A 14,704-nucleotide genomic window follows, 5' to 3' on the forward strand; every position below is an offset into this window, starting at 1 on the left:
TCTTCCCCCAACTCACCAAAAAAGGGTCAAATTTACTGTACGATTTTTTTTTTTCCTGAAATAAAAACCCCACAGGAAAAAAGTATTAGTTTTAAAATAGAAGTTCAAGAAGTAGAACAGTTTCTTCTGGACTGAGAAAAAAAATGAAAGGTTTCATGAAGGATGAGGCATTTAAAAAATGTATGTTAGCGGTACAGCCTGTAATACTTGTTCACAATCTATCTTCTCTGATAGACTATGTATAATGAGGGCAGGAGCAACATCTGGCTTGTTCACTTCTAAATAAGCAAATAATTAAAGCAATACTTTGCACACATTAGGGACTCAATTTATATATGATTGATTCATAGCTTATGATATTAATAGTCAAAGATACAATAACATATTCTAGGAAAAGTGAAAATCATTAGAAAATCCCTTAAATTTCCATTTCCTCTCCTCTTCTAAATCCCTCCTATCTCTTCAAGGTCGCTTAAAGTTCCGTTACAGAATCAGGTTCCCCTGATTCTTCAAGCCCACATTCATTTTTCCAACTTGTCCAAACTTGCTCTAACACTGTCAAACTTAAACTACTTAGTATTTTAAAGATGATGCCTCATTTCCTTTAATAGTTATTAAAATGTATCCTCTTTTTATACTATTTAAAATGTAAAATGCATTATATTACATGAGTAAAAACAAATCAAAGCACTACTTAGCTTCAAACTAAACTTCGTTCCTTCAGTCCTCCGACAGATTTTCATCTACTTTCATCTGCGTCCCCTAAATTGGTCAAGCATTCCCCTCCTCTTCTGTTTCCATATTCACACCATTAGTTTAATGCTTAATGATCGGCGTTTATTAAGATTTAATATTATTCCTTAATAAGTTAACATGTAACTCATTTCCTTAGCTTTCTTGTCCTGAGGACAGAGGTAATACCTACTACTTATTTACTATAACTAATTAATATGTAATAGACACATGCTAATTGGATGTCCCTGTGTACTATTCCCTAGTCTAGTCTACTCCTACTTTTACTTCTCTACTAAGAAAAAACTTTTTTTTCAAAAGCCGATTCTGGACACTTTTGTAATGGATATTTAAAAAGGCAGAGAGAAACTAACTTTTTAGTAATTCTGCATGCTATATCAGAAATTGCCAGAAACCTTACAATACTGACATTCTGGAACCATTTTATTTTCATAACATGCTGACATTAGCCTGAATCAGATAATGAACTTAAGCTGAGCTTGAATTTAACTTGCTTACTCTTGTGTTCAACTGGAAAGGTAAGAATACAATTAAGAATATGTATTCAATGTTGAATATTTATCAACTGTGTCTAAAAGAAGTTGAAAAATATTTAAGTTTTGGGAAATGGAACCATACTCCAACTCCTTTATTATATGTAAGTCTTTTTTGTTAAATAGTCATATATTTTTTAGAAATGTATTGGGTGGAAAAAAAAAAAAGAGTCCTTTTTTTTTTTTTTTTTTTTTTTTTTGACATAGTCTCACTCTGTCACCCAGGCTGGAGTCAGTGGCAGATCTCAGCTTACTGCAGCCTCAGCCTCCTGGGTTCAAACAACTCTCCTGCCTTAGCCTCCCAAGTAGTTGGAACTACAGACGCGCACCACCACGCCTGGCTGATTTTTGCATTTTTAGTAGAGACGGGATTTCACCATGTTGGCCAGCCTGGTTCGAACTCCTGATCTTGTGATCCGTCTGCCTCTGCCTCTGGAAATGCTGGGATTACAGGCATGAGCCACGGCACCCGGTCAAGAGCACTTATTATTATTATTATTATTATTATTATTATTATTATTATTAGAGATGGAGTCTCGCTCTATTGCCCAGGCTGGAGTTCAGTGGGGTGATCTTGGCTTACTGCAACCTCCGCCTCCTGGGTTCAAGCGATTCTCCTACCTCAGCCTCCCAAGTGGCTGGGATTATTACAGGTGCCCGCCATCACGCCCAGCTAATTTTTTTTTTTAATTTTATTTTTAGTAGAGATGGGGTTTCACCAGGTTGGCCAGGCTGGTCTTGAACTCCTGACCTCAGGTGACCCACCCACCTCGGCCTCCCAAAGTGCTGGGATTACAGGCATGAGCCACCGCGCCTGACCAAGAGTACTTATTATTAAAGTACAAACTGACTTTGGTCAAATATCACAAATATAGGCAGCTTGTGAATTACTCATAAGAATTGAGGGTATCTTATTCATTTCCTTACACAGTACTAGCCATGGGTAACAAGTACAGACACTTAAAACCAACCAAAGTTCTTTGCCCCCCTCAGACTGTTATTTTTTGTTTTTTTTGTTGTTGTTGTTGTTTTTGAGACAGAGTCTCGCTCTTGTCGCCCAGGCTGGAATGCAATGATGCGATCTCGGCTCACTGCAACTTCTGCCTCCAGGGTTCAAGCGATTTTCCTGCCTCAGTCTCCCAAGTAGCTGGGATTACAGGCGCCTGCCACCACGCCCAGCTAATTTTTATATTTTTAGTAGAGACAGAGTTTCACCATGTTGGCCAGGCTGGTCTCGAACTCCTGACCTCAGGTGATCTGCCAGCCTCGGCCTCCCAAGTGCTGAGATGACAGGCATGAGCCACCGTGTCCGGCCTACCCCTCAGACTTTCAATAATGATTCCTGGAGTTCCTGGCTCACACATTACCTTACCACGTGAATCTCATCTATATCCTCTAAATCAGGTCCACTATGTGCTTTATTTTTCCTCAAATCATTACACAGTTCTTTTTTCCCCCAGAAATTAAGCTAGGCTAAGCATCAAAGATAGGCTTTATAAGACTACGTAAAGATAGCAGGGCTAATTTTGAATGCTTTTAAACTTGCAAACTCATGAAGACTCATTAGTAATGAGAAGAAGGCTTAGTATCCACGTTATAGATTAGAATATGTTCTCATAAGAATGAGTGGTGGCTGGGATCTGTGTCTCATGCCTGTAATCTCAGCACTTTGAGAGGCCAAGGCACCCAATCGCTTGACCCCAGGAGTTTTAGAGCAGCCTGGGCAACGTGGCAAAACCCCGCCTCTACAAAAAAAATAAAAAATAAATACAAAAACCAGCTGGGCGTGGTAGCGCCGGCCTGTAGTACCAGCTACTGGGAAGGCTGAGGTGGAAGAATCACCTGAGCCCAGAAAATCAAGGCTGCAGTGAGCTGAGATCGCACCTACTGCAGTCCAGCCTGAATGACAGAGCAAGACTCTGTCTCAACAAAAATGGGTGTTATATGCCTGGATATGCATATAGCCACAGTGGCCAATACAGTTTGCCAAAAGTAGTCTTAGAAATCATAAAGGACCTAACACAGTGCAGAGAAATATAATACTATCCATCTCTCTAATAAATAAAATAATATGCTCACCCTCTGGTGGCCAAAATCGGAAATACACATCCATTTTCCTGGGTTATATCCAAAATATTAGTGTAGTATATATTAAGTTTCTGCTTCATATTTAACCTAAATCAAAAAGATTTTAAAAGAAGGCCATTGACTTTTTCAAAAAAATTTCTACCCCAATATCTAATGTAAAATCAACAAAATTACTAATTTAAGAATATGGCATGGCTCATATATATATATAAAACAGTACTTGATACTTAACCTTTAAATTTGTTTTAAAATATTAGAACTATAAAACATTAAAGTTGGAAGGAGTTACAGTGATCATGTAAGTCTATAACTTAAAACTGCATGTTAGATAATTTTTTTTAAATTTGCTAATGAAATAAACACATCTGGGTAAAGAGAATTGAATAGTAATGAGATTTAATTTTTATATTTCTAGTTTTAATTTATAAATATGCTAAAGAACTCAGAAATATTCATACATGTATATTCATTTTAATTTTCTACTCATTTTATCCAACTATCTTTCCAATATTTATTTTATATCTATTACAGTTTCTATGGTATATGCTAGGTTTTAACTCTTCTGTTTTCAACCTAGTCAAAGGTACAGATAAATGAACACCAATTCAAATATGATAGTGCTACACCAAAGGGTGAGTACTAAGTGTTAGTACCATCAAAGTAGTTGGTAAGGAGAGTAATCAGGAAAGGATTTTTGGGAAGAGTGACATATTCACTGATGTCTGGAGGAAGAAGAGGGGACAGGGAGGCAAAAAGGAAATGTTACATACAAAGGTAGGAGAGATGTGGAAATTGAGAGAATATAGAAGTTTGGGTGAAAAAAAATAGTCAAAGGTGAAAAGAAAATCTGAAGAATGTGGTGTCTCCAAAAGATCAACAATGTCTAACACTGGAGAGGAGACTTTAAAATATCCTCCAGATTTAATAACAAGAAAGTTATTGATGTCCTGGGAGGTAGCAACCACTGTTTGGTAACTCAGTGGAAACAGTGAGTGGGAGTCAAGAAAGTGGGCATAACAATGTGAACAATTCTTTTCATGTCCCTTTGCTGTGACAGGGAGGACAGAAATAAGATGATAGAAAGAGATGGGGAATGAGAGGCTTCTTAAAGAGTCTCAAATATGTATAAATAATAATGGGGGAAAGCCAATACTGAGGGAATGTTTGTAGATAAAATTCATTCCCTGGGGAGTTTTAATGGGCACACTGAGGAGACAGGCAGGGATGGAATCTGGAACACAGAAGAGATCTGACACATCTAGATGTCTTTTTTTTCTTTGAGAGAGCCTCACCCTGTCACCCAGGCTGGAGCGCAGTGGTGTAATCTCAGCCCACTGCAACCTCTGCCTCGGGCTCAAGTGATCCTCCCACCTCAGCCTCCTGAGTAGCTGGAACTACAAGTGTGCACCACCACTCCTGGCTAATTTTTGTATTTTTTGTGAAGACAGGGTTTTGCCATGTTGCTCAGGCTGGTCTCAAAAACTCCTAGTTAAAGCAATCCTCTGGCCTCAAGTCTCCAAAAGTGCTGGGATTATAGGCAGAAGCCACCATGCCCAGCCCATCTAGATGTCTTTTTAGTAAGGCTGGATAATGTGCTTTTAAAATTAAACCACATGCAAAATTACCTTTAAAAATAACATGGTCAATCTGTGCAAAACTGCCCTGAAAAAAGGAAGCACCACACAAACTTAAAGAAAACATTCTTACATGTCAATTAATTATATTTGGTGGGTTACAGAATTACTACCAACCTATGAGTCAAGTATTTGAGGACTTGAATTAAGTTTTTCTGGATATTCTAGTACCACAGTACTCAAGTAATCTTCAAAAAATAATTTACTTAAAGATACCAAAAAAAAAAAAAAAAAGTAACCTAGTTTGTATTCATTATATAGCTGATTCCCTTGGGTTTTCATTTACTTGGAAGAAAGTTTAATTTGAAACAAAATATCTTTGTCTTTTCTAGTGACTAGTTGAAAATAGAATGATTAAGACAGTATGTTTGGTTTTTCCCTGTAATAAGTGAGTAATGAGAAGGTGGGAAAAAGGCCTGATACGTCTAAGTGATGACAGTGGTGGAAGGTAAGTCTTAAATGCTCATTATTCCTTTTCTTGAGTTTTTATGATCCAGTATACCACTATATGTCACCTATCGTCCTATTATAAAAACTCCTTTACAATTTGGGACATAGATAAAAATTTCATTGTATGCTTTTAGTATCACAGCCAGGTAATTAATTTCTTGTAACTCAATACGTTGTGAAATAGAATATATGATCACATTTATTGGACTTACAAGGCATTTAGCAATTAATAAAATGTTTTCACATTTCATTACTTTTAAAGACACATCATCTGAAGAATTCAAACTGCTAGATGATAACCCATTTTATGGATAGCTAAATCAAGGGTTAAAAACCCAAATGACATTTAAACTATGTGCTAATATGTACTGGGTACAAAAATAATATACTGCCATAATGGTATTGATATTTCAAAAGCTGAAATTTACTGGCACGTATTCTGTTACTGATATTGTCATACAGTTATGAATTGTTTAATATAATTGTTCATACCCTGTACTTCTTTATTAAATGTAACATAAATTTAATTCCTATTTCATAATATATTTAATTAAAAGCAATCCACAAATAAATTCATGAAAGTTTACTATTAGAACAAAATATTCCTACTATTGTCATTAGATTTTGGCTTCTTTACATAAAAATAAATTTTTCCAAATTTTGCTTTAATTTCTTTTGTGTGATAGGAAAACTAAATGGCTACTTTGTATTTACCTTTTATTTATTTATCTTTTTTAGAGACATGCTTGAGTGCAGTGGTATGACAATAGCTCACTGCAGACTCAAACTCTTGGACTCAAGTAATCCTCCTGCCTCAGCCTCATAAAGTGCTGGTATTACAAGCATCAGCCACCACACCTGGCCAGTTTTTGTTTTATTTTGTTTTGTTTTTAAGAGTACAAAAACCTAAAGTATAGAGGATTTTGCCGAATGTGTTGAATACTACTTTAAAAAATCTTACCTGTAATTTTATTGACTTAACTATTTAAAAATAAAATGCGCTTAGATTTCCTACTAAATAAGAACACTACACAATGAAAGTATTACGTATATTTTAATAATAAGGTACATAGCATTGACATAAAATGAAAATGCATATAAATTGAATAGATTATTATTTAGGTACATCAGTTAAATTAAGTAGCATTTAGTTGTTTAATAAATAACAGACTAAATCTGAAATAATTCTTAGTTTGGTAAGTTCTAAGTATAATTATTTAAGAAATAAGAGAATATATACAATAATATATCCATTCTTGTCGTTCATTCAGAGGCATTACATGTTGACAAACCTGCATATAAAAATAGAAAGCTTTTATTCTCTTTTTATATATTGCTATTTTTGGCTAATTTTTAAATAGGACAACATTTCTAGGCCTTGTATAAGAATATCCCTGTACAGATAAAATTCTACAATATTTGTCCTTAGCAGAGACTAGTAATCTATGATCTGAGGCTAACAGGATAATCCAGTCTAAATTCTACCCTAATACAGTAGCTGTCAGTTGGTGTTTGTGAATGTGAGTAGAGTGGTAGAAAGAGGAGAAAATATCCTTTCCTTGCTAAGCCTAGAGCATTTTCTAAAATCTTAATTGGAGAAACAGAAAAGATAATCTCTTTATCCTGTTCTGGAATATTTTAGGATTTAATGGACAGTATGGAGAAAGAAAGGGTAAGAATAGGAAGCTTTTTCCTTTCTCCCTTCACTTGCCCAGTAGGTAGCTCTATTGATCTGTCCCTGCCTGGCTAAATCAGAAACCCAGAGTTCTGCTAACACTGGAACTATAGCTGTTTTTTAGCTCTTGACTTACTTACTTATCTAAAACTCAGAGGCATTTTCCTTCTCAGGATACTTTAGAAAATCTTAATAATGCAGATAAAAAGCATTTTGGGTTATCAAAATTCTTATTAATACTTTACATTTCTATATGATGTAAAAAACTACTTTCATGTACATCATTTTAATCTTTACATTAACTTTGTGAAGTACATAAAACTAGTGATACTATCTTTTTTTTTTTTTTTTGAGACGGAGTTTTACTCTTGTCACCCAGGCTAGAGTGCGATGGCGTGATCTCGGCTCGCTGCAACCTCCACCTCCCAGGTTCAAGCGATTCTCCTGCCTCAGCCTCCTGAGTAGCTGGGATTACAGGCGTCTGCCACCATGCCTGGCTAATTTTTGTATTTTTGTAGAGACGCGGTTTCACCATGTTGGCCAGGCTGGTCACGAACTCCTGACCTCAGGTGATCCAGCCGCCTCGGCCTCCCAAAGTGCTGGGATTACAGGCATGAGCCACTGCGTCCAGCCTAGTGATATTATCTTACTTTTACATTTAAAGAGACTGGAACATAGAAGTAAATGAACTTCCCATAGTCACTCAAACAGTGACAGAACTGGATTAGAACCAAAGTCTCCTGTCTCTGAGTATAGAATGATACTGATACAAATATCATACTTAAAATAATTTTCCACTCCATTTTATATCTACATGTTTACTCATAGCATTAATAGCAAATTTTTTTCAAAGACATAAAACAAAAGGCTTTAATTAGAAAATAATACATTACCATTGTAGATTTGGGTCCCACTTCTACTGCAAATATGTTGAGTCCTCTGTTGTTTACGCAGTTTTTACTTAGCTCATTGTTGATGTGAATAATCACTTTCTCATCTGACTATAAAAAAAAAAAGGTTTCATAAGTTGCTAGTCCTTTCTTTAATTACAGACAAATATAAGCTTCAGAATAAACCCTGAAATTGTTTTAACATCATATAGTGCACTACAAATTTATACAATTTGGCTGCTTCTTTCAACTTTGTTTCTGTTACTTTCTCTCTTTCTTTCCAATTTGTCACCATTTATATAAACTTTTTCTTTTAAATGTGACTAAAATTTACTCACCTTTTAATCTTCATTCCCAGGGTATTACGGATACTAGGGTCACATTATTTCATCTTTGACTTAGGATAGCAATAGTCTCTGTTTCTTTTGTTGTTATCTCTAGTTTTTTCAACTTCCATTCATTTTAATACTACCTTCCAACTAAAGTGTCTAAAACATCTTTTTACTCCTTCATTTACAATATATAAATATATTTATTATCAACTTTGTATCGGGCATTGTTTTAGAGTCTAGGTGCACTGAGATAAAAGATACAATTACTGACTCCTAGCTCACACCCTAGGGGAGACAGACAAATAAAATGACAATTACAGAACACTGCTGAGTCTTGTAATAGAGGTATTTAGAAGGATCTATAGAAATACGGAAGATGAACATTAGCTTGGACTGGGGTTTCAAGGAAGACTTTATGGAAGAAGGGACAACTGAGATAATAGACAATGGCCTCTAGGATGGACAGGGAACAAGGGAAAGCAGAATGACACTGATAAATGGGAAATATACAGGAATCAAACTATTCCCCTACTAAGAATCTGCGATCATATCCTAATGACTACTAAGGGGGTAGTATAATAATGTTAGACTATCTGAATTTATTTCTCAAGTCTTTTTTTTTTTTTTTTTTTTTTTGAGACGGAGTCTTGCTCTGTCGCCCAGGCTGGAGTGCAGTGGCCGGATCTCAGCTCACTGCAAGCTCCGCCTCCCGGGTTCATGCCATTCTCCTGCCTCAGCCTCCCGAGTAGCTGGGACTACAGGCGCCCGCCACCTCACCCGGCTAGTTTTTTGTACTTTTTTTAGTAGAGACGGGGTTTCACCGTGTTAGCCAGGATGGTCTCGATCTCCTGACCTCGTGATCCGCCTGTCTCGGCCTCCCAAAGTGCTGGGATTACAGGCTTGAGCCACCGCGCCCGGCCTATTTCTCAAGTCTTCTACTACTTAGCTGTGTAATCATTTGCCAGTTATTTAACTGCTCTGTGCTTCAGTTTCCTGTTTGTAAAATGAGAATAGCACTTATCTCATAGGGTTGTTGTGAGAAGTAAATGCCTGGCACATGATAGGGTGTAAAATGTTAGCATTATTATCACATTTTGGTGAAGAGAGTTGAATTTTCCTTGAGGAAAACAGAGGCAGAGAATTGAGAACTAATAGTTGATAGCAGAACAGAGGAGTTGGGGTAAGGTAAGGTAGTGACTCCCTTCACCTTTTCAACCCTAATAAAATATAGAGGGCAGAAAGGGAATCATGATGGATTTTAGGAATCACCCTCTGAGGCATGATTGGTCCATTTGAAAACTGCAATCTACTAGGTGGGGACCCAAGCTTAGTTAATCAAGTCTAAACTCCTCTATCTCGTTTTCAAGATAACATATATAATTTGGATCCATTCTGTATGTTATTTACCTCCTATTCCTCCTTCAAATAAAGCTGTCCATTTCTGCAAAGCAGATATTCTCACTCCTTCCTTTATACTTCATATATACCCTTCCCCTTGTTTCTCCTTACACTGTTTCCCCTGCTTCTAAAGGCTGTCTGTCTGCATATCTAAATCCTAGTCTCCTTCAATGCTCGAATCCCATATCACAGTTCCCTTCCCCCTCATAACAAATCCTTCCCCAACTTCTGTGGTTCAAATTAACAACTACAAGAGAAACAGAATGAAACTCCTGTCACACACACAAACAGTATTACATTATGTAACGTTTAATTATTCTCTGATGTCTTCCGAGAGTATTAATTTTGTCTTTCCAATTATAGGCCATAAACTCCTTGAACACAGAGATCAAGTTTTACATTTTCTGGTGGCTCCTACTGTGACTAAAATAGTTACATAATATATTCTCAGGTTGACTAAAAATGCCGCCAAATTTTAAGTATTTTAAGAAATTTATGGCAGGCGTAAAAATATGGCTCACCTAGGACCTAAAAGAAATAAGTCAACAGTACTGAGCACCTAGCCATCTTATATAAAGTTTTATGAAAATTTATAATTTCTAGAGAACTGGATATTTCTGACTAAGAATTTATGCTCTTATTCTCTTGACCTGTAATATCAATAGTATTAATAGCAGGGAAGAGAGCCAAAGGTAGAAATAATCAGCTTGATGAAAGTAGGTCTTGGACAGTAGAATACATTTAGTTAGATTAAATAATGATAATCTATAGGATCTCTGCAATGTTAGTGTAAAAAGCTGGGTTGAAATTTTTTTCTTTGTTTATAATATTTCTTTAAAACATGATATCTATTATTTAAATAGCTATGTATATATAAAAATGTTTAGAAACAAACTAAATACTTTGTATCCAGATTGTGCTCTATTCGCATTGATATCCAAATGTTTAATTTTCCTAATATTTTAAGAGAAAAAAATTAGAAACCTTTAAAAACCATATAAAAATTATCACTCCCAGTTTGAGTTAGAAACCTGAGGAGAAAAAATAATTATACATTATAAACATTATAAATGTGATGGGATACTTAATTACCACGTAGGAATAGAGTAAGGAATCAGATGAAATATATTAGTAAGCTTTATGGCAAAATGAGGAAAACCACCTCATAATTGATACCTTGTTTTCAATAATTGACGTTATCCAGGTGTCACAACTGTAAGTATGCACGATTATATTTTCATAGCCATCCATTACTTTGGCATCACCCTTGCTAAGAACAGATTTACAAATGGCCTTCTCAAGTTGTCCACTACATGCCTCCATATGGACAGCTTTAATTTTTGGCTTGCATTTTTCTGCATAGATATCAATGACAAATGGACATGCCTGATAGGAAAAAAAAAAATCTTGTTTTAGCCTTTTGATAGAATTTTAAATAAATTATTAATATGTTACCATATAAGAAGATATGCTACACCTTCCAGCTTGTCCTTCTAATATGCTTTTAGAGGAAAATTTTAGTACTATGAATTGAGTAATAAGCAAGCATGAAATCCTGACTTTTTAATAGCATACTAACTGATAATGTTCATAGAAAAGAAAAGAATAACCTCTAGCAAATCAGTAATACATTACCTTCTTTAAGCCATAATACCATCTCTCCATTTGGTTCAATGCTAACAAATACCATGTTATTTAATTATCTTTTCTAAGGTGAAGGCTACAGAAAGAATTCATCAAATGGTTCTAAAGAAATTATTACATTTACAATCGAAGCTTACTGCATGGACACAGAGCACTGACTAAAGTTTAATCTAAAAACACCTTTAAAATATGAGACCTAAAAATATTTTCTGCATTCGGAATGAAATTTTTCTAATATCTACCTTAGTCTTTTTACCACAGCCTACAATGTGGTAAAGAGCCTTTGCCTGTCCATCCAACCTGGTCTCCTGTGTCTCTATGCATCAGCTATCCTGATCTTTCAGATCCTAGAGCAAATGAAGCCCTTCATACATAGTGTTCTCTCCACTTGGAAAGATTATCCTCATGCATTTTCACATGGGTACCTTGTCCTCCCGCTTCAGGTTAAAGCTTAAGTGCCACCTCCGCAGAGGGATCTGCTCTGGCCACCTCAATCTCCCTCACTCCCCCACTGTTTTCTGTTCTCTACTTCAGCCTTTGAGTTGTTTCAGAACACCTTGGAAATTTTTTTTTTTTTTTTTTTGAGATGGAGTTTTGTTCTTGTCGCCCAGGCTGCAGTGCAGTGGTGTGGTCCTGGCTCACTGCAACTTCTGCCTCCCGGGTTCAAGTGATTCTCCTGCCTCAGCCTCCTGAGTAGCTGGGATTACAGGTGCCCGCCACCACATCTGGCTAATTTTTGTATTTTTAGTAGAGACAAGGTTTCACCATGTTGGCCGGGCTGGTCTTGAACTCCTGACCTCAGGTGATCCACCTGCCTCGGCCTCCCAAAGTGCTGGGATGACAGGCGTGAGCCACTGCGCCTGGCCAATATAATTTTAATTAATTAATCATTCTCCGTGGCATATAAATTTCATAAGGGCAGGACCTTTGATTATTTTATTCATCTTTGTATCCTCAGTGCCTCTTTCCTGCAGTTATCACATAGTAGGTATTCAATAAGTATTTGTTGAATAACTGAATAAATTCACAAATTGGTGGTCATCTTTTAAGGAAATAAAAGAAAGAAGTCTGAAGTTAATTTTAGTAGACCATAAACAGAAATTTTTGTTTTTAAAAATATTTTAATCAACTTCAACCTTTGGCAATAATAAATTTGCCTTTTTAAGAGAAATAGTAGAATGAAAAATCATTGCACTAAAAAGAAGACCTGGGTTGATTTTTCATACACATCACCTCTGAAAAAATTTTTAAAGATTATTTACAATAATTATGAGTATGACATTTTTAAAGGTTTATTTGTTCAGTACTAGTAAATTCTGGTAATATTCTGCCATTTTTTAAGTCATGGCTATCAGTTTTATTCAACCAAAGAGGATCAATATTTGAATATTCACTGAAAGTAAAACATCTTAAAAGGTCCATGTTAAAACATATTCTCTAATTTTTTTTTTTTTTTTATACTTTTAAGTTCAGGGGTACATGTGCAGATTTGTTACACAGGTAAACATGTGTCATAGGAGTCTGTTGTACAGATTATTTCATCACCCAGGTATTAAGCCTAGTACCCATTCATTATTTTTCCTGATCCTCTCCCTCCTTGTACTCTTCACCCTCTGATAGGCCCTAGTGTGTGTTGTTCCCCTCTATGTGTCCATGTGTTCTCATTATTTAGCTCCCACTTATAAATGAGAACATGTCGCATTTGGTTTTCAGTTCCTACATTAGTTTGCTAAGAATAATGGCTTCCAGCTCCATCCATGTCCCTGCAAAGGACATGACCTCATTCTTTTTTATGGCTGCATAGTATCCCATGGTATATATTTACCACATTTTCTTTATCCTGTTTTCCACTGATGGGCATTTAGGTTAATTCCATGTCTTCGCTATTGTGAATAGTGCTGCAATGAACATACATGTGTATGTGTCTTTATAAAACAATTTACATTCCTTTAGGTGTATATCCAGTAATAGGATTGCTGGGTTGAATGGTATTTGTCTTTAGGTCTTTGAGGAATCATACTGTCTTCCACAATGGTTGAACTCATGTACACTCGCACCAACAGTGTATAAGCATTCCTTTTTCTCCACAATCTCACCAGCACCTTTTGTTTTTTGACTTTTTAAAATGGCCATTCGGACTGGTGTGAAATGGTATTTCATTGTGGTTTTGATTTGCATTTCTCTAATGATCAGTGACGTCGAAGTTTTTTTCACATGATTGTTGGCTGCATGTATATCTTCGTTTGAAGTGTCTGTTCATTTGCTCACTTTTTAATGGAATTTTTTTTCTTGTAAATTTGTTGAAGTTCTTTATAGATATTGGATATTAGACCTTTGTCAGATGCATAGTTTGCAAAAATTTTCTCCCATTCTGTAGGTTGTCTATTTACTCTGTTGATAGTTTCTTTTGCTGCACAGCTCTTTAATTTAATTAGATCCCATTTGTCAATTTTTGCTTTTGTTGCAATTGCTTATGGCATCTTCACCATGAAATCTTTCCCCATGGCTATGTCTTGAATGGTATTGCCTAGGTTGTCTCCCAGAGTTTTTACACTTTTGGGTTTTACATTTCAGTCTTTAATCCATCTTGAGTTAACTTTTGTATATGGTGTAAGAAAAGGGTCCAGTTTCTATCTTCTGCATATGGCTAGCCAGTTATCTCAGCACCATTTATTGAACAGAGAATCCTTTCCCCATTGTTTGTTTTTGTCAGGTTTGTCAAAGATCAAACAGGTGTAGGTGTTCAGTCTTATTTCTGAATGTTCTATTCTGTTCCATTGGTCTATATGTTTGTTCTTGTACCACTTTTGGTTACTGTAGCCCTGTAGTACTATAGCCCTGTAGTATGCTGTTTTGGTTACTGTAGCCCTGTAATATAGTTTGAAATTAGGTAGTGTGATGCCTCCAGCTTTGTTCTTTTTGCTTAGGATTGCCTTGGCTATTCAGGCTCTTTTTTGGTTCCATATGAATTTTAAAATATTTTTTTCTAGTTCTGTAAAGAATGTCAATGGTAGTTTCGTGGGAATATCATTGAATCTATAAATTGCTTTGGGCAGTATGGCCATTTTAATGATATTGATTCTTCCTATCTATGAGCATCGAATATTTTTCCATTTGTTTGTGTCATCTCTGATTTCTTTGAGCAGTAGTTTGTAGTTCTCCTTGTAGAGATTGCTGGCCCCCCTTGTTCACTGTACTCCTAGGTGTTTTATTCTTTTTGTGGCAATTGTGAATGGGAGTTCTTTCGTGATTTGGCTCTCAACTTGACTATTGTGGGTATATAGGAATACTAGTGATTTTTGCACAT

The 14,704-nt window shown here is 35.9% G+C and overlaps 1 protein-coding gene across 4 annotated transcripts in view; it reads right to left on the reverse strand.

Moving 5' to 3' along the window:
- Window positions 1-3,368: 3,368 nt before the first annotated feature.
- The window catches only part of EFCAB7 (EF-hand calcium binding domain 7), a 50,282-nt gene continuing 38,946 nt past the window's right edge, over window positions 3,369-14,704 (reverse strand). For 3 of the 4 annotated variants that reach the window (XM_007978477.3, XM_007978481.3, XM_007978478.3), the window contains 3 exons: window positions 10,930-11,139; window positions 8,027-8,134; window positions 6,494-6,750 (listed from right to left, as the gene is read on the reverse strand). In XM_007978477.3, the coding sequence (XP_007976668.3) occupies window positions 6,676-6,750; window positions 8,027-8,134; window positions 10,930-11,139 (393 nt within the window). In that variant the 3' untranslated portion in view covers window positions 6,494-6,675. Of the gene's footprint in view, window positions 3,462-6,493; window positions 6,751-8,026; window positions 8,135-10,929; window positions 11,140-14,704 lie in introns of those variants that run through there. The other variant, XM_038000826.2, reaches the window with a different exon arrangement.

This window comes from Chlorocebus sabaeus, chromosome 20, assembly GCF_047675955.1.
Source record: "Chlorocebus sabaeus isolate Y175 chromosome 20, mChlSab1.0.hap1, whole genome shotgun sequence".
In the NCBI taxonomy this organism is placed as follows: Eukaryota; Metazoa; Chordata; class Mammalia; order Primates; family Cercopithecidae; genus Chlorocebus; species Chlorocebus sabaeus.